At 39.1% G+C, this 27,042-nt stretch overlaps 2 protein-coding genes across 2 annotated transcripts; one reads left to right on the forward strand and one right to left on the reverse strand.

Moving 5' to 3' along the window:
* Positions 1-527: 527 nt before the first annotated feature.
* On the reverse strand, positions 528-20,626 carry LOC110065605 (uncharacterized). Its single transcript, XM_089281084.1, has 35 exons — positions 19,725-20,626; positions 18,959-19,045; positions 18,195-18,304; positions 17,849-17,968; positions 17,352-17,440; positions 17,182-17,245; positions 15,377-15,450; positions 15,009-15,088; positions 14,487-14,548; positions 14,210-14,319; positions 13,780-13,986; positions 13,339-13,497; positions 13,013-13,138; positions 12,327-12,537; positions 11,999-12,073; positions 11,396-11,545; positions 10,848-10,935; positions 10,543-10,645; positions 9,569-9,669; positions 9,430-9,483; positions 8,925-8,996; positions 8,690-8,775; positions 8,379-8,474; positions 7,649-7,870; positions 6,939-6,969; positions 6,299-6,543; positions 5,571-5,928; positions 4,382-5,416; positions 3,810-4,028; positions 3,550-3,611; positions 2,900-2,946; positions 2,275-2,352; positions 1,758-1,879; positions 1,298-1,595; positions 528-1,018 (listed from the first exon to the last, which is right to left on the reverse strand). Exons 1-35 carry the CDS (start codon positions 19,966-19,968, stop codon positions 835-837), a joined length of 5,469 nt encoding a protein of 1,822 aa, XP_089137210.1. The 5' UTR covers positions 19,969-20,626; the 3' UTR covers positions 528-834.
* A 1,109-nt stretch (positions 20,627-21,735) lies between these two features.
* On the forward strand, positions 21,736-26,367 carry LOC110065613 (uncharacterized). Its single transcript, XM_020772766.2, has 4 exons — positions 21,736-21,881; positions 24,077-24,206; positions 24,676-24,984; positions 25,829-26,367. Exons 1-4 carry the CDS (start codon positions 21,830-21,832, stop codon positions 26,022-26,024), a joined length of 687 nt encoding a protein of 228 aa, XP_020628425.2. The 5' UTR covers positions 21,736-21,829; the 3' UTR covers positions 26,025-26,367.
* The last annotated feature ends 675 nt before the right edge of the window (positions 26,368-27,042 follow it).

Below are 27,042 nucleotides of genomic sequence, written 5' to 3' on the forward strand. Positions count from 1 at the left end.
GCGGACAGTTGCTGAATGAAATTTCCATTTTATTTTTCCGAAAGGCATAACTCCAACGTCAGGGCATTTGAAAGCAGGGGGAATTTTTGAAATGACTACTGCTGCCTTAGACCACAAATGTTTTCAACACCTTGTAGCACTTGATATTCACCTCTGAAAATTATACTGAAACAATTTTTTAGCCTCAGGCTCAGTGATTAGCAGCCATAATTGGTGTATCTCATGACTGTATTACAAGGCCTTCTTCACACTAGCGACATAACGACATGGTGACATGATAGCTTGTCGCAATGTGAACATCGACATAAAAGCGTAAGGAAAAGATCAGTTTTTTTCCTTATGTCGTTATGTTCATGCTGTTATGTTGCTATTATACCGTTATGACAGGATTTTCACACTGCAAACATAACGGTATAACGTCCTTTATATGTCGTTATGTCGCTGTGTGAACTAGGCCTAACTTTCCCTTTAGACAATTCGTTCTATCATTGGTCTCACTTATCACTAGTTCCACTTACTGTACTTGCTTATGTGTTTGTTAATTTAATTTTATTCTTTCCTTTTATTGTGACCTAATGTATTATTTATTAAAATGCCCGCCTCGATTAGCCCATGCGGGTAATGTAAATTGCACTTTGAAATTTATAATGGCAATAAATAAAACTGTAAAACTGTAAATAATTGTAAAACATTCGCCTACAACTCAATTAATTTAATATTTAAAGACAAAGAGAGGAAGATGGGGGGGGGGGGGGGGGGTGTGTGGTCCACAAAAAATCCCGGCCAAGGATGATTATGTTTCTCTTTATAAAAACAGTTAACAGATGTTCAATATCACATTTCGTAACCCGTACGTACACGAAGATTTCGATTTGAGCGGAGTTTGGGAATAGGGGCACTCGTATGACGTCTTCGTACACGTGATTTCGGAAAACGTAGCAGTAGAAGGGTCTCTTCTATCGCAGTGGCCTGGGCATGAGGCTCTCTGATTTCCGGCTGCGCCACTAACACATAGCGACTGTAAAGATAAAAGTAAACATAACGATCGAGATGTTGATAAGTTGCAAATGATGCAGAAAGAACACACAAAGCAATTCTTAGAAAATAATACCGCGTTAAAGGAATTCAAAACAACTTGTAACTGCCTCAACTTAATTATTTGCTCTTATCCAGGCTCGTGACTTTCGCAGGGCATCCCCGGTATTGTCAGATTAACCCAAGAAAGTAATTTTAAAGAAAAAAAATACCTAAAAATACCTAGCCTAAGAAATACCTCAACGACCACATTTTGATTTACCTGCATTTGCTAGGGATTGAGGCTGAAGGAGGAGGCTTGGGTAAGACATTTGCAACATCGGACACGTGATGATCACATGCCTTCAGGCTCATCAAACTTTTAGCCACTGGAGTACGTACAAGGCCTCCAGACTGAGGATTGAGTTTCAGGCGATAAGGGCGTTCGTTTGATAGCTCTTGCCCTTTGAAGTTCCGGTAGTGAGTTTGATCATAGGAGGGGAGGGGCGTGGCATTACGCGATTCGGTGATAGGGGGTGGCGTGATGAATTCAAAGAAATTCTCAGACTTGGAAGGTGGCTCTGTGAGAAGAATCAATTAAAATTTATCATTAATTTAATCAATCAATCAATTATCCATTAATCAGTACATTAATCAGTGCATCAATCAATCAATCAATCAATCAATCAATCAAACAGCAATAATAAACTCGACTAGGCTATACACCCTTCAGTTTTAGGTACCTTGTGCACATTCAAAGTGACTAGATTTTTTCCATCTTTCCTTCTGCTTGCTATCAAGTGCTTTTCTTCTTTCAGTTGCGGTTTTCTGTCGCGCCAAGCGTTGCTGCTTTAGTCGATGAGCCCTGTATATTTCACAAAAGGAATCACCACATCGTATTTCAATCAAATAAGGCGAAAATTAAATTGAAAGTTTTCAGATCCAGTCGAACCATAAACAGGTTTTGTGAAGCACTAATATGGAAAGAATACGGCTGTTTATAGTAGATCGATTGGATACTAGTCCTTCGCATGTCACCACGAAGTCATCCAGTATGGCTTTTAGAGCCTCTCATTAATAAATAGAATTAAGAGTCAATCTTTGCAATTGGTAAACTCCCCAGCTCAGATGGTGGTCAGGTTGACAGAACAGGGATATCTTCTAGATGTTCTTTCAAACGTCCTAAATAAAATTAGCATAATTAACATTTCACTGCTATCCGTCACTCAACGCAATAGTGGTTGTTGAAAGTTCCCTTACCTCTCCAACACCTTGTTTTGCCAATTGCCGCTGTAATCGCTTGTATCCAGCATTGGTATATCTCTTGAGTCAGTTAACCTGAAAGACCCGGGCTTTGTTTTAAACAGAATATTAAATGGAGCTAGAACTTCACAGCGATCAAACACAAAAATAATAATAAAAATCAAATCAAATTCAACGAAAACCCGAAGACCTTTGTAGGATCCGAGGTGAAGCATGTTGTAAGCTGATGTATTTGGTGGACAACAACTATTGCAGTCCCTATGCACATGCCGCGTACAAAGCTTAATTTTTCTGCTACTGTCTAAACTTTTGACTTGAAAGTGGAAGATTTGAGGAAAATGACTCGTTTATAACAAGTCGTTTTGGCGTGAAATACACGCACGTGTGTTTGACCGCTGTAAAGGAAACTGGGAGTAACAGTAACAGGACTGAGTGAACTCGGTCTGTAATCAACTGATTAACAAAACTGTAGCGCTGAATCCATAACTAAAATTAACGGAAATATGACAACTAGCAATCAGCACCGATAAAAATTAAATACATTGTTGCTATTAGCTTTAGGAAAAGATAAAAAGGAGAAAACGACGATATTAACGAAATTTAACTGATATTAACTTCGCACCTTTCACTTCCAAATGATGCACTCGAGACCACATCCTTCATGTAATCCTAGTTAAAAAATCAATATTTTTCACAGTAATTAGGCCCATAATCAAGTCAGAGTAACTTGCTATATATATATGTGGTCGCTACAATGGCTAGGATCACCGATAAAAAATGTTCAGCAATGTTGCGATCAACTGGAAACAATTCTTCGGTGATGTTAATCGTGATGTGAATCGAGATGTTAATCGTGATGTTAATCGCTGGGAAACACCACTATCCACATGAAAACCACTCACAAGAGATTGTGGCGATCGAAACAAAGGGAAATATACCAGGATTCACTGCTTCGTTGCTTGATCCAATTCCTCTGGTGTTTCTTTTTGTGGGGGTTGGTTTTTGCAGTATTTATTTTGTAGCGACCGTGGCCATCTTAGGGAAACTACACAGCGATCTGAAGGGTGGTTCAATTTGTTCCGTTGCGATTATTTACATCATGAGTTATAATTAGCACGGATCAGGTTACGGAAACAGGTGCTCGAATTTTCATCTAAATAGCAATCAGTAAATACAAAAAATATATCGAGCCTGGAATTCGACAGTTGAATGATTTTCTGCCGCTGTCGGCAAACACCTTTAATTTACACTAACAAAAGTCACTGTGATTACCTCATCTGTCTCGTGTGCACCAAGACTAGAGCACATGGCTTGATAAGCGTATATAAAATCCTCTACAAGAAACACAACAAAGGCTGTGTCATCCACACGCACATTGTATTATATTCTTTTATCACTATTAATCAGTATCAGTATGAAAACTGGTGTGAACGGACCACAGCAAAAAGAAAATGAAGAGTTGCTTTCACCACAAAAGTCAAGAACTTCTACAATAACCACTATCCAGTTAATGACTGAAGTTTAGTACTAACCATCCTCATCAGACGACACGTGCTTCCACGTGTTCCCTCTAGCAGGTGGGGCACTCTTATGGTTGCGTGTTTGTGTTCGCTTCGGTGTTTTATTGCTGAACGTGTTATTTTCATACGGGAACATGGAGTATTCCTCTTGACTCGTTGCGTTACTGCGAATGGTGTCAGCGGTTTGTGGCCTCTTCAAAGACTCCTTGGTATTAAGGTACATCGTGTGACCTTCGAATAGGGAGAGCAATATGAAACAACAGAATAAGATCATTGATGAAGCAATCTTTACGATCAGCATTGTAAAATGATAACAGCAATAACAGCTTTCGTGCACGTTATCACGCTACTTTCTCAAAAATGGCGTGACTAGTTTGTCTAGTTCCTAGACTTTAATTTTTGTCGCGGTCAATCCCTTTTTGGTGAACTTGCGCGAGCGAGAAATCACCAACATGGAATCGAGATTAAGGCTTAGGAAGAAACAGGTTTTTATTGTTCTATCGAACTTTGATTTATTAGGCGATTGTGTGTGAAACTTGTGTGCAAGAGCATGGTGAGGAACGCGTCATAAGGAAATGTATTACCTTTTATCTTATCTGGTTCTTTCCTCGCAGCCTTCGATGTAGCCGTAGTTGGGGAACTCCTCGGTCGAGTGGGCTTTGGAGGGAATAGAATATTCTGGTCCGTTTTCTGTAGCGCTCTTATGCACCACCGCATCAGTGTACTCTCTGTTTTCTTCACACTTGGGGGCCTTAAGGAGCCAGGAGTTTCACGTCCCTCCGCAGGGGCTTGTAAATCCATCTTAACAATAAGCCGTGCAATATCATCGCCGTTGAGTTCAAAGTCATCCAGGTTCGCCTGATCTGTTCTTGAACTCGAATTCTCGATAGAACCATGTTTATATCCTGAACGTCCCTCCGCAGAGCGACTTCGATATTTTCCCGTTCTCTCAGCATTTTCCCGTCTACTCCTCGCTAGCGCAAATATAGTCAACGGAGAAACACCCGTAGTGTTCTTGGATACTTTACTGAAGAGATCGTCGGGCCTGTTGTTATTGTAAACCGGTACTACTGCTTCCTTAAAGACCACGCCCGTATTGTGCGATCTTGAAGTTGGAGAGTCTCTACCAGACGTATAAAGATTAGGTAGTTGTTGTCGATTTGCACGCGCAGGCCGGATGTGGTCTGGAGTAAAGCTTACACTCTTTTGTCCCCGGTCGCTTCGTTTGCTGCGAAGAGAAGATGTTAAATCTTCTGCTGCTGCGAATGTAAATTCATCTTGTTCTTCGAATTCATCGTCATCCTCGAAGTCTTCAAGAATCTCAGCAGCATCCGGCACTTCATCTGCTGGCTTTTGTAAGACTTCTCCTGTGTCAGGATCAATGTACGTTACTAAAGGCACTTCATTGGGTTCGAGCGAATGGCGTTTTTCTGGCTTCTCCTCAGCCTCCTCGCTCTCTTCTCCTTGGCCTTCAGGTTGCTTAACTTGAACCTCCGCGGCATTTCCGTCTTCATTCTCAGCGGATGGATTTTTCCCGCTCGCTTGAGCCTTCGCTGCGCTTCCTTCAGCGGTTTTTTGAGGTGCCAGAGACGATGTTGTATCTCGCTGTCCAAGTGTGTCTACGAATAAAATTATACAAAACTTATCATACATTAGAGGGAAGACAGGTCGACTAGCGTATTGTCTTGATGTATAACAAAAACATCGCAGAAATGTTCGACAATAATAAATTCACATTCTAAGTTCGGAAATGAAGAAGGTATACTTAGTAACCTTTCGCTTTTTCCTTCTCAGGCGCCTTCTCCTCGTTCTTTGTTGAACGCGAAGATTCCAGCTCTTGAGGAATGGCACTAGTTCTAGGTTCTTGGCGACCAGCTGCAGTGTCTTGTCGTATAAGAGGCTTTTGTTCCCCTGAAGGCATATTAACAACATTTGGCCTTCTATACGAAGAATCATCTTCTTCGCTCTCTTGAGTCGTCTCCTTGTCCTGCTTATCTTCGTTCGTTGCTTCAATCTCGTTGTCAGCCTTCTTCTTCTCGTTTTCCTCTGCTTCCTTCGTTGCCTCTTCCTCTCCTTTTCCTTTAGGTTTCTTTGTTTTCTTTATCACGGCAGGTCGCGGGATCCGCCTTGGCTGAAGGTAAAAATGACGAATAATACGATGCGTAAGATGAATGAAAGCTTGGATCCAGCAAGTTGATAATGAACAGGTTCTTTCACTGGTAACCTCTGCTACTTGTACAAAGTAATCAGTAGCTGCAACCTCAGTGTTGTAAAGTATCCACGGCCAAGTTAAACCCGTGGCTATTTATCAACTAAATCAAAAGCGGTGGCGAGTTTGTAATGCTAACGTTTCGAACGATAGCCCTTTGACTTTGTCTAAACTAAGTGATAAGGTTCACTCAAACCTCAGCTTTACAAACTCACTACTGCAGTTAATTAACCTTTGTCACCTTAACATTCATAAATAGCTTATTGTCTGCTGCTTGCACGAGCCTCCCTACCTTAAATGTCTTTGGTTCCGGTTTTTCCACCACCGCTCTCCTGGCAACCGGGGCAGCATATCCGGGACCTCCATAACCAGACCGCAAGGACCTGGAATCGATAGTTATATTACCCATTCTCCCCTTTTCTCTTCGAAAGCTGGGAACGAAGGAAATTTTCTTTTTTGTTTCTTTTGTTGATTCGTTGCACTGGTCACAGGAGGGGTCAACACCTTGCTCTGGTTCTTCTTCTGTTCTTTCTTCACCTAAAGGAAAATTCAGAATCATGAAATGGTTCAAGGATGGTCATATTAAATATTTAATAGTGTCGACTGTCATCAAATGCCCAGAGCCGCCTTATGTCCCTCTCAGTCGGCGGGGCCCTGGCGCTAGGAAAATGTGGCTCTGGGACACATTATCTGATTGGCTAGATTGTTGGACTAATATGTTCGCTAATTCAACGCTGGTTTCCTTCCAAGCACGAGGAACGCACATGCCTCACATTTTTGGCATTTTTGGCAAATTATTGTAAGTTTGTTAATAGGCTGCAAACCTCGTCAGATTACGACTGTACGTTACTTGGAATTGTTAATGATTACGATTCATAAGACTTTATGAAAAGCCAGATCAAGACTGGTTACGACAGAAAGATTCACACTACCTTCATCCAAATCCTCGTCAGACTCTTCTCGCTAAAATTCAAGAAAAGTAAACAAACAAACAAAAAAGACCAGTTCACTATTATTAACTTGGTTGTTTTCCTAAAAGAGTTCGGTCCCTCTGTGTAAAGACCTGTCGACCCCCACCCCCTCCCCCTACTGCGCTGTCAAGTACCTTATTACATGAGATTTTCGCGACACGTTTACTTCGCGATTTTGAGCTCGAGGTGCGCACATTTCGTGACACTTAAATTCTGTGATTTTGCGAAAATGCTGTATTTTGAATCGCGAAGGTACAATAACGTCAAAATTATCAAAGCCGCAACAACAGGACTATACGTCAACGGTGACAATTTGTGAAACACTTAATTTTCGCATCGTGTTATGCTCACGACACATTGTTCGCGTAACTTTAATTTCGCGATTTTTTTTTCAATCGGGAAATTAACGTGTCGCGAAAATTTCATGTAATAGGATACTTACAGTCGTGTTCCTTATTCCCTGTTGACATTAATTAAAAAGCGACTTCACAATATTGATTTTAACGGAGAGAAGACATATTACCCACGGGGAGAGTTGGCAATGTCGAGCCGAATCACAGGAATAAGCACGTTATCGTTGCTCTAAGTAGGTTTGGCTTTTACAGGACAGCAGACGTAAAACAAACGCAGCTGATTTCGAGGTATATAAAAATATAACAATAAAAACTTACCGGTGGAGGGGTAGGAGGTGGTGTTGGTTCCGGTGGTGGAGTTCTTGGCGGTGACGACACAGGCGAGTCGCCGAATTCGGGAAGTTCCCATAATTCCATCCTGGTTCTGCGTTCAGACAAGGCCACAGAACTAACCAGGGACAGTCTCCTGGGGGTAGAGGACGGGGAACAGTAGACCTCGGTCGGAGCAAGAGAAAGACTGTCCGACATGAAACTGAGTGACTGAAAATTCAACAAAAATTACTCTCGATGAGTTCCTTGTTTGGCATATTATGGTAGCCAGGATGTTAGGTCTTTTCAACTAACTTTGTAGGATCTCAAAGAAGCTTCCTCAAGAGTGGTACGTTTTTAGATCATCTTTTTCATTTGAAATCAATCAGTATTTCCCATTCTTAATTAACCACAGTTACACTGTTTAATTCTTTTTTTGATAATTGTATATCTTCATGACTTATTACTTTAAGGTTTCTTGTTATATAAAGAATGAATTTTGTTTAGCCCCACCCTCTCCCCCCTCCAAAAAAAAGAGTTATGTACGAGTTACCAACAGGCTTTCCACAGTCGCTTTATCGACTTTAATTATGCTGACAATTGCACTACATGAGTCATTCTAACATGCAAGGTGAATTTCTAGTAACAGAACTGACAAAAAAACGCCCAAAAAACCCGCAGTATTTCCAAATTTAAGCTGTATGATTATGAAAATCTTCTGCATGGAAACAACACTAACCTCCTCCTCTTCTTGTTGGTTTTGAGGTTCAAGATCCGGGGGAGGTCTTCCTTCCATAAACCAAGACGTTTTCAATTGCAAGTTTGGGAACGGTACCTGTAATGAAAATGGTGCTATCCCGATGAAAACGAATGGAATGGGATGAGAAGGAAATATCTAAATGGAAATGAGTGCTACTGCAGTAGAATGCGATTTCCCTTCGAAACAATATACATGTTATTGTAGTAGGGAAAGGAAAATTGTACGCACTGGACTACGGGATTCAAGCAGATCATGAACTACATGTATACTGAGTGGAAGTTATTTTTTACCAAGTAGTTCTCCATGTTGGTGGGGTCTGGTTGCAGAATCTTTTTGCTTTCAAATCTCACTGACGGGTCTTCGTAGATATCAGATTCTGAGAAAAAATAACAATCAAGAAAGACCGCTAAACACCTGTGTACAACACAGCAAAAACAGACTGAAAGAATCGATAAAATATTCAGTACATAAGAACGTGTGCGCATGATTTGTAAATATCGTGAACAAGGAACTCGTTTTTGTTACCTGTCTCAAAAGCTTCGTCATCGAACGATTCACTTTTGACGTCAGTTGATAAACCATCCTTTATTGGATACACTATAAAAAAAATACGATAAAAAGAACACAAATAAAACTGTCCCCAAACACTTTGGGGGGAAAAAATCACTCTCCTAGTGTCTAAAAAGATATATATTGTTACAGAAAACTGCTTGTATGGATTCCAGGCAGTCAGGTGTGCGCCAACCATGGATCACGTGAATGGCAGGCAGGCATCACGTGCTAGGAGTGAGTTAGGTGTGCGCCAAGCACGAATCACGTCCATCGCAAGCGGGCATCACGTGCCAGGAAACAAGTATCGCAAAGGAAGAAAAGAGTAACAGTCAATGAGAAGCATGACGGTAAGGCACATCGCGTATAATCCGTGTAGAAGTCCTTTTTATATATGCGTCGTGTCACCATGACAACAGTGGTGCGTCGGTTAAAAAGCTTTGAATGCGAACACTAGGTCGTTTAAAATCCATCTACTTACCTTTTTCACTTGGTATTATAAAGATGTGCTGTTTAAATCCGATTAAAATATCCCCTGAAAACAGACAGGAGAACATCAATGACGATTCGTAAACAATCGATGTAGAAATGTATGTTATTCATAGTGACACTAACTGTACCTCGAGTGTTCAGGAAGGACGCCACAGTTAATGTTTCATTCATCATGATTTCACGGAGCAGGGTTTTATCTCGGTCCCAGATCTTAATTACGCCATCTCCACTGAAAACGAAAAAAACAAGGAGAGCACGATTTACTGTATCGATGCACCTGATAATCGTGTTTTAACTAACTTTACTTGTTCATTATCTCTATCTCACACACCACTGGTAGCCATGTAAACCTGACTGTTGTCGCCTGACCTTTATTGCAAAATCAAAGCTAATGCAAATAGCATTACGCTTAAGACTGGCAAAAAAAAAAAAAGTTCAAGGCTTGTACTTTATACTGAAATAAAAACTTAAAATCTTCAGGTGGGTCGGCAATGGCGGAAACAACAAAAACAACTGCGCGCCTCATAGGTCACATGAGCTATACCTATTGCCAGTGAAAAGTTGCTCTTAATTCTAGTTCGACTGAAATGATATATCAAATACTTGAGCTCGAAACAATGTTTTTCACCACATTTTGAAACGTCTCGAAGTTCGTCAAAAATACTCCGCCACGTAAACGAGTTGAAACGCTATCTCGTGTTTGTTCTGTTTTGTTCGTTTGTTTGTTTCGGGCTTTCTTTAATTTTAAAAATGCCTTAATAAAAGTTCATTTGCGAATAGTAAAATGACTTTTGATAAGCTAACGTGAATTATATGACGCCACAAAAAGCTCTTTTCTTTAAAGCGGGATTTTAATTAATAAAAATGATTGACTGAATACATGTGAAATTAGCAATTTGTGTTACATTTGAAGTCATGACTGTCTCAGTCCTAATAGTTCTTAAGGTACTCCTTTACATCAGCCTTACTGGCTTCCCTGGGTTTCCTTGTCTTATACATTGACGTTTTGTCAGTTAATAAATTTAATATTTATAAATGGCAAAATAAAACAAACAAACAATAACATTGCATGCTCACTGTAAATTTCAGAAGTCCAATTTACCTGGCACTGCAGAATATCCCTAGATTGGAGTTTGAGTCCACACTGTTAACACATCTCTGATGATCCTTCGGACGAAAACGCTTGTTGCCTGTAGCTTTTTCCTCTGGAAAAACAGACAACAAAATATATTAATCATGAAGGGCATCACCGTGACATTGAACTTTGCAGAATAACTGATTACAAAAACACGTTACACAATTATAAGAGACTTTCTTGCAAGATGGCTTGCAAACACAATAATTTCAAATAACTGCTTCATTTTCAAACATTGACATGGTAGTTTATCATGTGTGATTCTGATTTACCTTCCTCTTCACAAAGTTCACAGTTGTCCAAAGATAGCGAATGAAGGTGTAAATATCCGCTCCGATGCCCACACAACAAAATGTTGTTCTGCAAAAAGAAACGTAGTTTTTATACACTGAAGTATATCAACCCAAATATTACCAAAGAAACAAATTCCTTCAACCAGTGACAACGGCAGAACAGGGAAAGAAAGTTATTTCAAGGTCGGTTTAGTTTCTGAACTGACTGATCAAAGGAAAAAAGAAAAAAAGCGGAAAAACTATGCCTGTAAAAGCTTGCGAACATTGGACAGCCTGTTCTCAGACTATACTGCAAAAGCAGGTCATAAAAATTCTAAAAAAGGTGATTGCCATTTCCTAAATATTCCATCCTATAGGAAAACTAGTTTTCCAGTCTAAAGCAAAACCTCAATGAAAATGGGCGTTTTAATGGGACGTGGATACTTGCAATCCGCCTCTATCATAGCTTAACTTGACTTTCAGTATTCTGGTATCTTTTTGGCTTATTTTTACCATTTTATTAAAAACTAGCCATTACAATACGTTACCATTCTGGTGAAACAAGTCATGTCGGCATCACAGTCAATGCGCTTTAACAACTGTAGGAACGGCAACGACCAAATAAGGATAACAATCCCTGGATGCCTGCATTTTGTAACCAGAGTGTTGGTATCTTGGTCGTGATACAGCTCAAGAACCTACAAAAATAAAAATGCAAAACAATCTATAGACAGTTACAAAATTTTAAAGACAGCTTGAAAGTTTGCTTGTGAGATTTCCTTTATCTGATTATTTATCTCTCTTTTTGGCAAACGTGGATTTTAAGACTGCGAGCAGCCTCTGTTTAGCTCGAGGATCTACGAGCCAGGGAAGAACTCAAAAGAATGAACGAGCAGAGATGAGTGGTCAACTTGCGTTCTTCCCTGCGGATTTTCGAGCAAAAGAGACTGCTCGCAGTCTAGTTGATTGTTATCACTTCTTTATTACGCTAGATTTAATGTGCAACTAGAAAAATGTATAGCGAAAAATAAACGACATACACGGCAAGTTAAGCATACTTCCTTCGACAATTCAACAAGAATTTTGTAGTCTTGAACTACAAAAGCTCAAGAATAAACTTTCAGAAATATCAAAATAACATCTTCACTCACAGCGTCTTTGTTGGCTTGAAGCTGGTGGTACTTTAGTCCTTGCCAAAACATGTGAAGAAAAAGCACACGTCCATCCTGAAAACAAATCACGATCCGTTGTAAATAACACGCCAAGCACATTACTTATGCTGTGCTCAGATCAAAGAAGAGCTTCAATAGATGGGATGGACAAACGTTCTACTCGAAATCTACTCGCGGGCCAATGCTTCCGGGACGTGTTCTTGAACAAGCCCTGGCAGTGGAGACTATTTCGACGCTTAACTACGCCTTCCTCGTCAACCTGTCTGTAAAATTACGTCACTGTTTATTTCACTCAATAATTACAAACCTGAGTTCCCGCCATAAGTAGCTGAGTGGCGTCAGGGCACGCTTCACCTTCAACTGTCTTCATTATGATTGGGGAATACAATATCCCAAGACACGTGATCTTGACTTTCTCTTTACGAGCCAATAGTAACAATTCTCTACCGCTAGCTTCCCACGGAGGATAGAAACTGGGACCGAGAGAGGACGACTCGCCAGTGACAGGGCTTGGTGATCTGATCAAGAAATAGAAGCAGAAAAATTTATTTTACAGCCAGCTGATAAAAAAAAAAACGCCTGTTTCTTAGGCCCCATCCATACTACGCCGGAGGAATTTGAAAACGCAGCTTTATTTCTCCGGTTAGGCCTTTCGTCCACACTATTCCATTACGAAAACGCAGCTTTTCGAAAACGCTCTTCAAACCGCAGGAATTCGAAAACGCCGGCTTTGCGTTTTAGTGTGGGCAGAAAACATTTTGAGAACGGAGCTTTTCAAAAACGATGACGTCACGATAATCTTGATACTTCCCCGCCCGAGTTTTACTCAAACACAAATGTAAAATGACCGCTGATTGTTGCGTTTTCAAATTTCTCCGGCGTAGTGTGGACGGAAAACAATTGACGCATTTTCCCAGTGAAACCTCCGTTTTTCAGATTCATCCGACGTAGCGTGGACGAGGCCTTAATGTCAGGTTAACACATGTTTCGTACCTGTTACCCTCACTTGGCCAAGGACTGCTTGTTCTCGATTTCTGCAAAGCATCCTGGGAGTGCCGATAATGAATGTCTTCAATGAAGTCTAGTTTCCAGGACTCCACCCGTGTGGCTGGATTCGTCCTGGCAAAGGAAAACAAAAAATGTATTGGTTTAGACGAGACTACATGTAAGTAAACAGCCCCAAGGTTGTACAGAAAACTATTACCAGAAATGAGAAGAGAAGAAAAAACTGGTGTGCCCGCAGGGCTTGCTTTGGGATGAAAGTTAAGATAATAAAAGCCTAACCCACTACCCCCTTAGAACCATTAGACAAACTGTACCTGGTGTAATAGACCCAGATCTCTTGTTCATCTATCAGTAAGTACATCATGTTAAACTCCCTGTTGTATGCCACATCTTTCACCATGTTCAGAGGCGAGATGGGTGGTGGAGGGAGGACTGTGGAGAGGTTCTGGCCCTTCCGGGAAATTAACCGAACACTGGTAAAAAAAAAACAAACAAACAAACAAACAAAGACTAAGTGAAAAACAGCAACATTGCATTGAATGTACACACTTTGTTCATTTAACTCTCACATTGTGTTAAAGCATTGTTACAGACAAAGATGCTCGCAATGCTATTGATTAGCAATGGCGGAGTTTCTAATGAAAGCCATGAAGCTGCCAGGGGAATGGGGAATAGTCAAACTCGCCTTCAAGTCTCCACCATTAAAATTGACAGAATTTTTCATCATCTGTTCAATCTAATACATGTACATTCACCTGCTATCATTTCCCACTGCCATAACACGTGATGACTTTCCTCGACACGTGACCAGAGAAAGTGATGTCACTGAACAGCGTGATAAGGCCCAGAAGTCGCACAGATGGTTGAGTGAGAAAACTTCAATAACTCGGTTTGAACAGCAATAAATAAGCTTTGGAGACACAACGTTCATCCAATAAATTCCCTCAGAAAACACAGGTAGGCTAAAAAAGAGATCAAAATGCATCAAGTTAATAACCTTGTGGTAACCCATCAGAAAAACGGCTGCCCCACGTCATATCTGGAAAAATGAGTATAAGGAATCATTTTCTTCAAAGCGTGTGGGAAACTGCTATTCTCACTGGTCAGCCCTGCCTCAAGTTGCCTGGACAACAATTTATGTATTTATTGGTTTGATCAGTACATTTTGTTAGTGTTTCATCAGACCTGTACATCTCTTCCATAAAGTCTAGTGAGTTCACTTTGATGATGCCGTCCATGGCAGCTGTTAAAACCAGTGCTGAATTCTCGGGGTGGAGCATAACCTTTGTTATGGCCTGAAAACAGTGAAAACAAATAAAACATTTGAAGCATTTTGATGTTATAAATGAAACCTGTGAACCTGCCGGCTTAGCATAGAAAGTGTTCTTTATAACGTCTGGCCTTGTGAAAAGGTCTATCAAAATACAGTAGGTATTGTTTTGCAACCAAATTTACGCTGTACCTTAGAATGTCCAGTGAATGTATGTACTCTCCCTCCACTCTTCGATCTGCTCCACACATTCACTGAAAGTCAACAACCAAGTCATTCAAATAAGCTGAAAAGATTATAGTCAAAAAATAAGCTATTTTTTGTCGCTTTTCGAGGTTAGAGTTTATCTTACCAACCCACTTAACGCCTCTCGATTCGCATGAGATACTTTTTCAAGTTTTCTGCATCTCGTTTCCCAAGTTGCCCTTCTGTTCTCTTTCAAAACATGTCTGGTTTCACGGGAGAAACTCTTCTCACAACGTATCACCAAACTCGGCAAACGGAACAATGTTTTGAACTTCTTGTTAAGTTATCTTCTTCTCCATAGAGAATAAGTTCTTTTCTCACATGAGCCATTGCGTTGTGTGTCTCATGAGCGTTATTTTACAACAACCAAGTTCCCTCTTAAACCGTAAGAAGCCTTTACGAAAGCCACTTACCGGAAACATGTTCAGTATGGAAAATAAAATATAAATTGAGGAGCTAAACTCTTACCATCACAATCAGTTCCTACAGTAACGAGAAAGTTGCAAGCTTTGGAAAAAACACATCCAGTGACAGGCCCTCTGTGCGCACTGACAAAATAAAACAAAAAAGAACAGTAGTTGTTGTCAGACCACTTCTTTGTTTTAAATTAATCAGTTTCAACCTTTGGTGCTGTTAACACTGTGATTGGCCAATAGCTATACTATTACCTTCAAATAAGATCTTTCTTCCCTCATGGACAACTTAACATTTCTACGTATAGAGCTAGTCAGTCTGACAGAGTCGACCCACTCAACACTCAGGAATACAAGGTACGGCTGCCATGTATCTCCACCCTAATACATAATATAACAAGTGTAAAAACTAGCAGCACTTACTCCATTATCTGGAAAAGATGATTTCCTTCCATGTCATAAGCTACCACATTCCGTTCAGACAAACAATACAGACGCTGGCAAAAAAAAGATGGCATTTGTCACAAACTCATTGAATTTTGACTTCTCTTTTAAAATAATCACTTGGAAGTACAAACTGTTATCATGAGAGACATTTTGCAGATACTCATACAGAAAGAGATGGTGCAATATAATAGGTCTGCAATGCATGCATAGATGGAGATATACTTGTCTGACTAGTGCATCAGATCTGTAATAAGTTTATAATGATAGCTAACTGCCTCAGACGAGTGCATAGAAAGAGATAATTATCGAACATTGTAGGTGATATATATATATATATATATATATATATATATATATATATATATATATAGGCAATTGTGGAAAACGAGGACGGACAACTTCGAGCGAAAAAAATATATATATACAGTAAAAAGTCTAAGAAATCTAAAAAAAAGTTTAAAAATTTAATAAAAATAAACGTTTCGGTCAAAGACCTTCATCAGTTGCAGTGCAAGTGAATAATAAATTACAATAACCTTAAATAAGTTTACAGTATAAAAAATGACATAATATTGCAAAGAGGCATATTGAAGTGCACAGTTGTTCTCTCTGGTACCTTTTGGCTTGAATAAACGTCAGGAATTCCACTCGAAAAAAAGAATAAACTACAATTAGCGCACTAAAGAGTACTAAAGAGGCATATTGGAGTGCACAGTTGTTCTCTCTGGCACCTTTTGGCTTGAATAAACGTCAGGAATTCCACTCGAAAAAAAGAATAAACTACAATTAGCGCAAAAATAACTTGCAAATTTGGCGGTTATCTTAGTTCAGGTGTTCAAAGGCCCTGACCTTGGATCTTGTTAGCTTTGTTAGCGCTAGGTTTTCTCAGGGGCCCCCATCGGGGAATTTATTACATTATTGTTGTTTAAGGGCCCTGTTTAGGGCGCATTTTGTGCCTTGCCGCGGCATAGTTTCAAGGGCTTTGTTTGGGGATTTTGGGACCGCCTTTTTTGAACATTGAATATTTTACACGCGGGTCCCTTCACACTTTCGGCTGACTCGACGAATCGCGTTACTTTTTTGATATTAATCTTATTTGTATTATATTCGATTATTTATTCTTATTTGGTTTGTGTCTTTTGAGTTTTGTACCGCATTGTCATAGTATCTCGCCTAGTAATCACCGATTGTTTATCATTGGTTAATTTTTTCGTTTTCATGTGTTACCACGCCCTGTTATGTAATCATCTTTGTAATATTATGTCATTTTTTATACTGTAAACTTATTTAAGGTTATTGTAATTTATTATTCACTTGCACTGCAACTGATGAAGGTCTTTGACCGAAACGTTTATTTTTATTAAATTTTTAAACTTGTTTTTAGATTTCTTAGACTTTTTACTGTATATATATATTTTTTTCGCTCGAAGTTGTCCGTCCTCGTTTTCCACAATTGCCTACAAATTTCATTACTCGAGGTTTGGACTACGAATCCTTTTGGATCCTTCTGGCGCGTGGCATCCCTGTTGGCTCGAAGCATCTTAACTTTATATATATATATATATATATATATATATATATATATATATATATATATATATATATATATATATATATATATATCAATAATGGCATCATAGGTCTGCAATTCGTGTATAAAGATAGACAAAAATTTATCCTTTGAGCTTATATCTAAAAATAGAGAATAACAAAGCACTCCACTGAGGTGTGACCTTCACCTCTCTGTGTCTGCAAGGCAAGTTCAAATGAACGTCACTTACTTGCATAGGTTCATCCAGCTCAACTTGTTTCACCCAGCTTCCACCCATATCAGGATAAGAAGCCCTGCAATAACATTACAGTAATTCAGCTTGTAAGAGTCTGACCATGACAAACAGGAAACACGAATATTACTAATGGCTCATTAATTGCACTAAATCTTTATAAACACCTTAAAACCAAACCATAGTTAGCCATTGGTCTCGAATCTCTCTCCCAGGCTTTTTGCCTGTCATGCTCAATCTCTCCAAATGTCCAGAACTGAAAAAAGGTAAAAATTCAAAAAAATAAAATATGGAAACAGGCAAATAAGGTGTGCATTATCCATGTAGTCTATGTGTACACTGGTCTTGTCAATTAAAAAAAAAAACATTCATGAGCTGTTAAAAGTTAATCTTCCAAAAACATTCAGCTGCTGAGACAGAAGTCCAAAATTACAGCAAAGAAGGGGTGCAACGTATAATGTGTCACTTCATAATTTAAAGGGCTTACTTAGGGGTTAAACCATTAGTATTTCCTTTACAAAGATGACCTGGAGAGAAGCAGGACATGCACTTATTCTCAAGAATATCAATTAATGACAATCTAAAATATCAAGTAAAATTTAATCTAGAAAATCTTAGTGGTTGAATTGATATATTTTGTTATTATCAATATTGCCTCAGTCACCTTCATGCCACCAGTCCCTCCAGTTATAAGCTCATCCTTCACGTGATTAAACACCATACACAGCACCGAATGCATTTCAGCTGACACTGAAAACACCTCATGGAAGTTTAGATTAAAAACCTACACAGAAACAAAGTAACCAGCATGAGTTTTAAGATTATCAAAAGCTTATGATAGAAATTTAAATTTGTATTTAAAAATATTGAAAAAAAAAATACTACTACAGTACAGTACAGGTCAGAGGTAAGTGGCCAATCACTCAGCATGTGCAAAATGCACACATTTTTTCTTGTGTGAATGTGTGGTCCCTTATCTCGACTGTAGCATCACTACTAACAGCATTTACCTTCAAAGCGTACTCCTTGGATAGTGCAAAATACACATTGAACTTTCTTGAAAATATAATGAGTCGCAGGACATTAAACTGGTATGATGGATAATTGAAGTGTCTTGTCACTGTCAATAAATAAATAAATAACACATAAATTAATTTCAAAATAAATACATAAATAAGTTGATTTATCTATTAACCATGTAATATCATGTATAATAGGCCATTTCCAAATTATATTTAGCCTCTCTCTCAAAGTGAGTCTCTCATATAAAAAATAGATTTCATTCACATGAAAATTAAACTCATTTTCAGATGTTTTAAATGGTTGTACACCAGGCCTCGCTTTGATAGTGAGGCTTAATGCAACTCAGAAATTAGCCTGATTCTCTGATGGTCCAGGTGGCTCTTGACCAAGTACTCTCTCTCTCTCTCTCTCCCACGGAAGGGAGAGAGAGTGCGTGGCCGCAAGTGACCTGGACCGTCTGAGAATCAGGCCACTAGGAAATGGGCTGTTAAGACAGGTAGCTGAAGGGTGGCTTTCTCTAATTACCTACTGACATATGGGCGTGGTGCTGATTATGTGGATCCAGAGGTGCTAAATTCCAACAGGAACTTGCATGTAATACTATAACTCATAACAAATTTACCTCATATTCTTTTTCGTGATTCATATTATGCTCTAAAGTGTACTTAAAAGTCTTGCAGATACCAGAAATTTATAAAGTCAGCCATTATGTACAACACTCAATGGAGTCATATCTATGTTGTAGAAGTACCTGTATTGTAAACACTTTCATATGACCAACTTGTGATCCCCCGTGAATCAAGAAACACAAACTGTCTGAATCGCGGATTGTGTGTCACTATAAAACAAGAGAAAATTATAAAAGCAAGTATAAAGAATAACTGAATTACATATGCACAAGATTCAAACAAGCATTCAAACCTAGTTATCATATTACATATGCATTGTTGTTACTAACTTTATGACTTATGGAAAAAGACTACAGACAAAATTTCCAGAGGGGTGAAAGGGGTGGGGGGAGGGGGTACAAACTCCCCAAAACTTTTAACCAGAGGGGTGGATATTTTCTGGAGCAACGCAGAGAACTTCAGCCTTGCTCATGATGCATGGGCATTCTTTACCAGTTTGCTACTATAATTGTCACCCAACATGCTCTTTGCCTGTTTTAAATTTCACGTTCACGCCAGCACCAAAACATGTTTAGAGTAAATATATTTGGAGCTGTATAATGTTCACATAATATATATTATGAGTCTTAATTTCCAGCAAATTAGCAAAACTACCGAGTGAAGTAGTCTAATAACCATGCTCAGAATCAAACATGTTTTGATCAAGATGTGAAATCCTTTCATTTCTAATTGTGTCAGTTTAGCTCGTAAACATGTCCCAGTGTACTGTGAGAGTTTTAGAAAAAAAAATTAAGTATAACAGTTGAACAACCAAAATAATAATAATATACCTAAAAAATAAACAAACAAATAAATAAATAAATAAATAGTTATAAAAAATAATTCTACCTCCAACAATCTCACAGTTCTTTGAAGCGTGTTTATAGGATCCTCTACTCTGAAAACCATAAGGGATGTGTAAATAACTGCTTCTCTCACTCATGAAGCTTTGTGCTTCATCACTTTCAGTCTCTTCTCCAATCGACTCCATTCTTCTTCTCTCTAAGTCCTCAAACTCTTTATTTGCTGCATCAGCAACCTTGGAGTCTTCTTCTTCAGTTTCCGACCCGTTATCAGGGCTAGACTGATCCATTATGGCAAAAACTGTTGTAACTTAATCGTACGTTGGATTATCTGTAACAAAATCTCACGAGCCAAAATTCGAAAATACGCGCCAAGGAACTTGTACACGCCAGTGGACTAACCAAGATCGCAACCATCACCTCTGGAAACAGCTCCAAAAAAATCCTTGAAGTGTACAAATACGCTGGGACGGTGTCTGTGTTTATATAACTTACCAAAACATTCTAAATAAAGCAGATATTAGCTTTGCTTGCATTTAAATACACATACAGTAAGCTTCCAAAGTTAAATTAGATCAAGGTCGACACTGCATGTTTCCAAATAACGATGATTTTATCCACTTTCACCGACATCATTCCATTTTATCAACTTGTTGATTAATCGTAAGCAATTCAGTAATCACGAGGAAGCCACAGTAGTCTTGATTACATTGCTTCAGCTAGCATAAACTGTCAACTCAATCGTGCGTATGTGATGGAATTCTCGAATCTCTGCGTACTTTCGGATCCTTTAGTGACGAGCTGCTGCAAGTTGTGTTGATAATTTCTAGCGACAAATGTTGTGCAAATGACTAGAATTCGTAAACAACAACGGCAACTCAAATCATTACACTTCAGACTAATTCTATTTAAATATGCGACTTACATGCAATGATTGTCTGTCGAGCCGGCTCTGACGGAGGGTTGCTATGATACGTTAAGGATTGGGACTGTTCGCGTGCTTTTGTCACGCAACGCTTCCTAGAAGCTCGTCACGCATTTCGGAATAGGGTTACAAAGAAATCAAGGTCGGCTTTGATGAACAATTTAATCAGGATGAGGCAATTGTAAGAGAGGAAAGAAAGAAACTCTTCGGCTAATGGGCTCTGTAAAATGATCTCTTTTCTCATTCAGGACGTGTTTTAAGCTCCGCCCTTCAGCCTTATCCGTCGTTTCGCAGGAGCCCATCACTGTAACATAAATTTGAAATCAAATTGATCGTGCTTAGACCATTCGATCTAGGCAAGAGATTATGTTTCAGTCTTTTATGCAGCTATCCAAGTCCATCTACATGGACTGTGTGTCCTAGTACAAAAACAGCCATGACTATTGTGCCGCGTGTAAATTTTTAGGGCATTCAGTTTGGCTCATTATCATGGTTTCAACGTGGGCCCCGTCCACACTACGCACGCCCGAAGAATTTGAAAGCGGCGTTTTTACTCTGAAAACGCATCAAATGCTTTCCGTCCACACTACGCCATGGGAATTTAGAAACGCAACAATCACCGGTCATTTTGGACTTGTGGTTGACGGAAAACTACGTCGGGAAATCACATGGTTAACGTGATCGTAAGGCCATCGTTTTCGAATAGCACCGTTTTCAAAATTAAATGTTTTCGGTCCACACGGAAACGAAAAGTCGGCGTTTCCAGTATTTTCCAAATTCCAATTTGAAGAGAGTTCTCGAAGAGCTTCGTTTCACTCCGGTAGTGTGGACGCTGCCTTACTCTAACTCTATAGCCTGATGGCAGACACTGTCCTGTAATTAATTTGACGCAAGTTTACTGCTTTTTCTTTTTTACAAATCAAGTGTAAAAGCAGGTGTTTACATGGAACCAGTTCGACGAAAATTACAAAGTCTAATTTTCCGGGATCATCAAAAGAAAATGTGCAAGTTATTGTTATTGTACTGTTTGCGGCATTAAAACTCTCAGCTAAAGCGTTGTGCTATTGGTTGATCACAACAATACCCAAGAAAATAATTTTTTCCCTCCAGGAGCTCATTTCATTCGATAGTCAGAACGGCATCGACACAGAGCGGCTCGACACAGATATACACTGGCATTTGTTTTTGCCCTACGCTGCTTTATATGAGAGCGAAGAGTTACAGATATGGAGAAAATTGTGTTTATTTTGGCAGCCTTGGCTTTTTTCTTACTTGCAGGTAAAATTTTGCACTTTGTTTTAGCCATAACCAAGTTTCTTCCATAACCATCGCGGAAACATAGTTGAATCTAGGGCGGTGGTCATCGGAAGTATATTTCATATTTAACGACTCTTACTAGTCAAGCTGAAAAACTGAATTTGTTTCAAGATGGTTCGCTGAGCTTGGTTCAAATTAACTGAAATCAGTCAGAATTCGAAGTTTGTTGCCATGAAGGCAAACAACGTTATCTGTTCTTCTTTCTCCCAAGTCGTTTCTAGCTGTAAATCGGTAGCGACCATCGAAATAAGTTGATCTTGCTCACAATCTTCCAAGTTTATTTCGTGTCTTATTAATCCAAATCGGCAAACGAGGGAAGGGAAGGAAGTCCATGAAAAGATAGCATTTGAGTTTCACTGCCCTGCCAACACCTGCCAGTCTTTAATTCTGCCGGCTTTCCATAATATTTAGGTCTCGATGAAATTTCCCGCTAAACAAGATTTTATAACACGAAAAAAATTCAGACTTTTGCGTGCATTTCAGTGTCAACTCCAAGAAGAGTCGGCAAAAATTTACATAACCGATTTCAAATCCTTTGTCCCAAAAAAAGCCAACTTATCCACGGTGAATTAGCAACGATGTTTTGTAGTTTCTGCAAGGAAGGACTGTTTGGTTACACCATGCAAATACCAAGCCTTAGCAACCCTTGCTGTCGTTAATTATATAACAACTGCAGTTTTCGCCAGCGCTTTAAAAAATGGAACTTATGACCTGGTGACAATGTACACATTGAAAAAAACTAAATACATGTATATATGTTACACTTCACCGGAGCTTCACTAACAATTTCGCAGCTCAGATCATGAAGTTATTAGGCTCCTTCTCGTACAATTCACGAAAGACGAACTATAACGGGGAATTATTTGTTTTATTTAATTCTACTGCTTCAGTTTAAGTCAGATAACATAGCCCATACTTTATTTGAGTCAGGCTTGAAGTTTGCTTTTAATATGCTAACAACTTTCTTCTGTTGATCAAGAAAGGATGATCTCTTGTGCTGATGTAATCACATGCTCTGCATTGAAAAGCTATGAAAAAATACCACTCTCCGGAAATTAATTTTCTGTTGTTGTTCTGTAGGATTCAGTATGATTCATGATCAAGAGTCATCCGTTCTTATCTTCAATGACTTGTTTATATATTGTACTTAGCAGAGATCATGTGAAATGTCGAGATTTCAAAAATTATTATTGCGTGTAGTTTCAATTAAGTCTTCATGAAGTTTTTCAATGAACTGGACTGTATCAAGTTTGCAAGCAAAAACTGCAGCAACCTTCCCGATTGGGCTGAGAAGATCATTAAACGGTGTCACCTCGGCTGGGTCTACAACGAATTGCAAAGAAACACAACAAGTAATTTTTATCGCCATGGAAAAGCTATGTAAACTTTTATTTGGATTACACAGTTTATAACGGAATCACTTTTTCCGTGCGCACTCTCACATGATAGGCGTTCGCGCAAAATACTAATGAAGAAGGTAAAGCCATGATTAACGACTATATAAGCTTTAGTTTATTTGAAAGCAAAATGAAGACTGCCATAATTGTAAAACGCGCACGCAAAATATAAAATCTAGTCTTCACAGGCTTTGGATTGTTTTGAAATGTTTTGCATGATAAAAGGTGTTTTTAAAGGTCTGTAGGTTGCCATAGTCTTCTTAATTATCATAACAACTGCCATCCATAAATCTACTCTACGGGATGACGCAAAAGAAGGAAAGCACCACGAAATCTCCAGTGACACTGACATTAACTAACATCATCATAAGAACATAGCTAGAAAAGTAATTTTTAGATTATTTTTTAAAACATTATTTTTTTATAGGGGTTTTAGAGTTTTTTGAGTTCCAGTGGCCAATTCCAAATTCTACAGACGAGCCTGCACGGAATCATGGTAGTTGTGTTCATCAAAACAAATATCCAGTCCAAGATGATGAATCCAACTACCATAATTCCCTGCAGGCGCCTCTCGTAGAGACGCAATCTAGGTCCCAGGACTTATTATTAACATTGTTTAAGGCTCGAAAGTGGGATTGATTCTATCCCCAGCCCTCCAGTTTTCTCCTCGGCCCGCGGTCTGGAAAGCATTAATTCAGATTTTTTTTTTCTTTCTCTCTGTTTATATATATATATATATATATATATATATATATATAGAACTGCCAAACTCTGAAGCCGAAAATGATGTGCCAGTGAGCAAATGCTCTGAAATGGAAAAGAAGGACGAAGACATGAAATGCGCGCATGGCTTCCTCAAGAAAATTCGACACCCATCTGCTAACTGCAGGTTTGTCAGTACAATATTTTTTAATAAGTTAATTTATAAATTGGGTGTCTTGAATTTATGTTGAAAGGGCTTCTTAACAACTCCCATTGCCTATAAAAGCTCTTGTGCCTCATCTTCAGATTATGGGGTAGGTTCCAATTACGAGAGGGTATAGGCAGAAGTGCCAAAAGAGGATTTATGAAATTGAAAAATCATATACATCCCCCTTGGGAGTATGAGTTTCCTTGTACGGCCGAGGGTTAAGTGGCTAAAGGAAAATACTGTTTTTTTTACCTGCGGTTGGTGACAGAGAACTGTTCCGATCCAATGGTACAGAACACATGAAGTTCTTCTAATCATAGTTTTGCTTGAGCTGATCTGAGTTGATTTACCAAAAAAAAACCTGACAATTTAGATCGTTCAAATTTATCATACCTTAGAAACGCGAAAATAAAATAATTTTCTCTTTTTCTCTTTCTCACTTGGGCAGCCATGAGTTAAAGAAATTCATGGAGTGCAATAGAAACGTCACAGTCGACAAGTGTTACGGCGAATACATAAAAACACATAGCTACATGAAAGAGCCAATCAAAAGAATGGCTGACATGAAAGCCAAGCTTCATCACTTTGGACGGTTGCTGTGTGGTATTGATGGGCCTCCCGTGAACAATAGCGGGTTGCCGAAACTGGTAGCAGATATGCTGAAGTGCGATAACGAGTTTCTTGACAAAGGCGAAGAATGCGCCGACACATTTCATAACAAATTTAAGGCCAACAGGAACTCCACTCATCTGTGCGAGTAAGTTATAGAATATTGCTTAACTTAGGCGGCATGGTAACGGTTTCTGTTACAGTGCAAAAGGGTATTCTCACCTTTAATACCGATAGGGGGACAATGAGTAACTTGAGAAGCACTAAGGTGTCAAAATCATGGAACCGACGACAAATTGTGTATCACCCCTGATACATCAAATTTATTCCATTATGATATTAACCGTCCAAGATTTAAAATGTTTTTCTTATTTAATATTATGTCACTGTCACAACTACAGGGAAGTTATATTGTGCCCCCTCCCGTCCCCCACTCTTCTTCCGCGCATTATGAGCTTCCACCAGGCCTGAGCTTCCACAATGCCAATTAAAACACAGCGGACGCTCTCCTTGCGCGCACGCTCTTAGACGCTCTCGCAGGTGACCAGTTCTAGTTATGACCACCTTTGTGAAACCCCGTTTGAACTGTCACTGAAACTCAGTAATGAAAAGCTCTTGTAAGCAGCCACGACTGTTTTTGGCATGGCAATTACCAACAATCACTCCAAGGATGCAATTCATTTATTTATGACACACTAGTTATCTGAATAATTGGTTCTGAGAACGTTTTTAATCCAAACGGATTGGTTAGCTGACACTTATGAACCTGTAACTGGCAAAAGAAAGTGATTTTTACAGCTACTAGCTAGACTATTACATTTCGCAAACTTTATTCTTTGAAAACTCTCGTAAGCGACCCCATTGTTCTATCTTGGGGTCGTTTCATAAGCGACTAGCCCTTGCTACGAATTTTTTTTTTTTTTTAACTCCAAAGGTGGTCGCGTACAAGAGTTACGACTGACGTACTTAAAAGTACCATTTTCTTTATTCAGGTTTTTCATGGAAGCAAAAATCTGTTTTGAAGGGAAGATGAAGAAGTATTGCACATTTGAAAAACCGCCACCACGTGACCCCTTCAACCCGTTTTGCAAGGACATGAAGGATCCTCCACCCAAAGCAGGCGCTGGAAAAGCTTTCATCAGCGTGGTCCTCTCATTTATGGCCTTTGGCTTTTGTTTGTTGTTGTAGGGTTATATCCCTTTCTTTCAGTGAACTTCACCCTAAAATTGAATCACTATTAGCATGAAGAGGAACCAAAACACTCAGCCTTCCAGAAATGAGACAACTAGGTCAAGTTAGGTCAACTGTAAAGATTAAACACACTTATATCGATAAAACACGAGGTGGCGCTAAGAGAATTTATGTGCAAACTCTCTTGAATTTCAGTAGCCGTTTGAAAATATCTTCCTGTGTTTTTCAAAGTATTGCTTTCTTACTTAATCACTCATTCCTCACCGTTTGTTAATGATATTGAATTCATACAGGTGAGGAATTAGCCAATTTAACTTTAAAACTGTTCTAATAAAGCACATCGTGTTTATGTGGTGTTGACTATAATTCTCTTTCACTCCTCGTTGGAGCTTTGAAAGCTTGAGTGAGCGGGAGGCGAGAAGTTCCTTTAATTTGACAAATTTGAAATAAAATAATTTTTGGGGGCTTGTCCATAGATGTTTTCGCTGAAGAAAGCGTGGACTGTTATGATGAGGTGTGACGCTGCGAGATTTAAAACTCTACAAGAAAGGGTTCTCTCGCGTTCCTTTCACAGAACTTGAAATCAAAGCTAGACAGAATACCTTAAGGCAAGGCTGCAATGCTATTATTGTATTCTGGAATATATGATAACTATCGTCCCATCCCGTGGATTGGCTAGCAAGTTCTTAAATTTAGACAGATATTACTAGTATCTCCATGCATTTCTCAGTGAGTTCAAAATTGATCATGAAATAAAATTCAAGCAATAAAATTCACACAGGCCAACTGTCGCTCATTTCTTTGAGACTTGCTTTTCATGCCATAGATAAAGCTCGTCAACATATCGAGGAAAAATTCACTCTGAAGCCAAATTCTCGCATTTCGGATTTGTCGCCAGCATATGTGCGCGCATGTACATATGCGCGCGCGCCAACCGTTTACTAGCTAACGTATCACAAATATACACGGACTCTCAATAATGTTTTCGTTAAATACCCCTATAAAAGCGGCATTG

This window comes from Orbicella faveolata, unplaced genomic scaffold (assembly GCF_042242905.1).
Source record: "Orbicella faveolata isolate gen_17 unplaced genomic scaffold, um_ofav_v1 contig_48, whole genome shotgun sequence".
Classification (NCBI taxonomy): domain Eukaryota; kingdom Metazoa; phylum Cnidaria; class Anthozoa; order Scleractinia; family Merulinidae; genus Orbicella; species Orbicella faveolata.

Bases quoted from the DNA above. Each gene is read 5' to 3' on its own strand.
- LOC110065613 (XM_020772766.2), top strand. From the start codon at position 21,830: ATGGAGAAAATTGTGTTTATTTTGGCAGCCTTGGCTTTTTTCTTACTT. The intron at 21,882-24,076 runs GTAAAATTTTGC...ATATATATATAG, and splicing joins GGCTTTTTTCTTACTTGCAG to AACTGCCAAACTCTGAAGCC. The intron at 24,985-25,828 runs GTAAGTTATAGA...TTCTTTATTCAG, and splicing joins AACTCCACTCATCTGTGCGA to GTTTTTCATGGAAGCAAAAA.
- LOC110065605 (XM_089281084.1), bottom strand. From the start codon at position 19,968: ATGGATCAGTCTAGCCCTGATAACGGGTCGGAAACTGAAGAAGAAGAC. The intron at 7,871-8,378 runs GTTAGTGTTGTT...TTGAATTTTCAG, and splicing joins ACCAACAAGAAGAGGAGGAG to TCACTCAGTTTCATGTCGGA. The intron at 3,612-3,809 runs GTTAGTACTAAA...TGTTTCTTGTAG, and splicing joins CGTGTCGTCTGATGAGGATG to AGGATTTTATATACGCTTAT.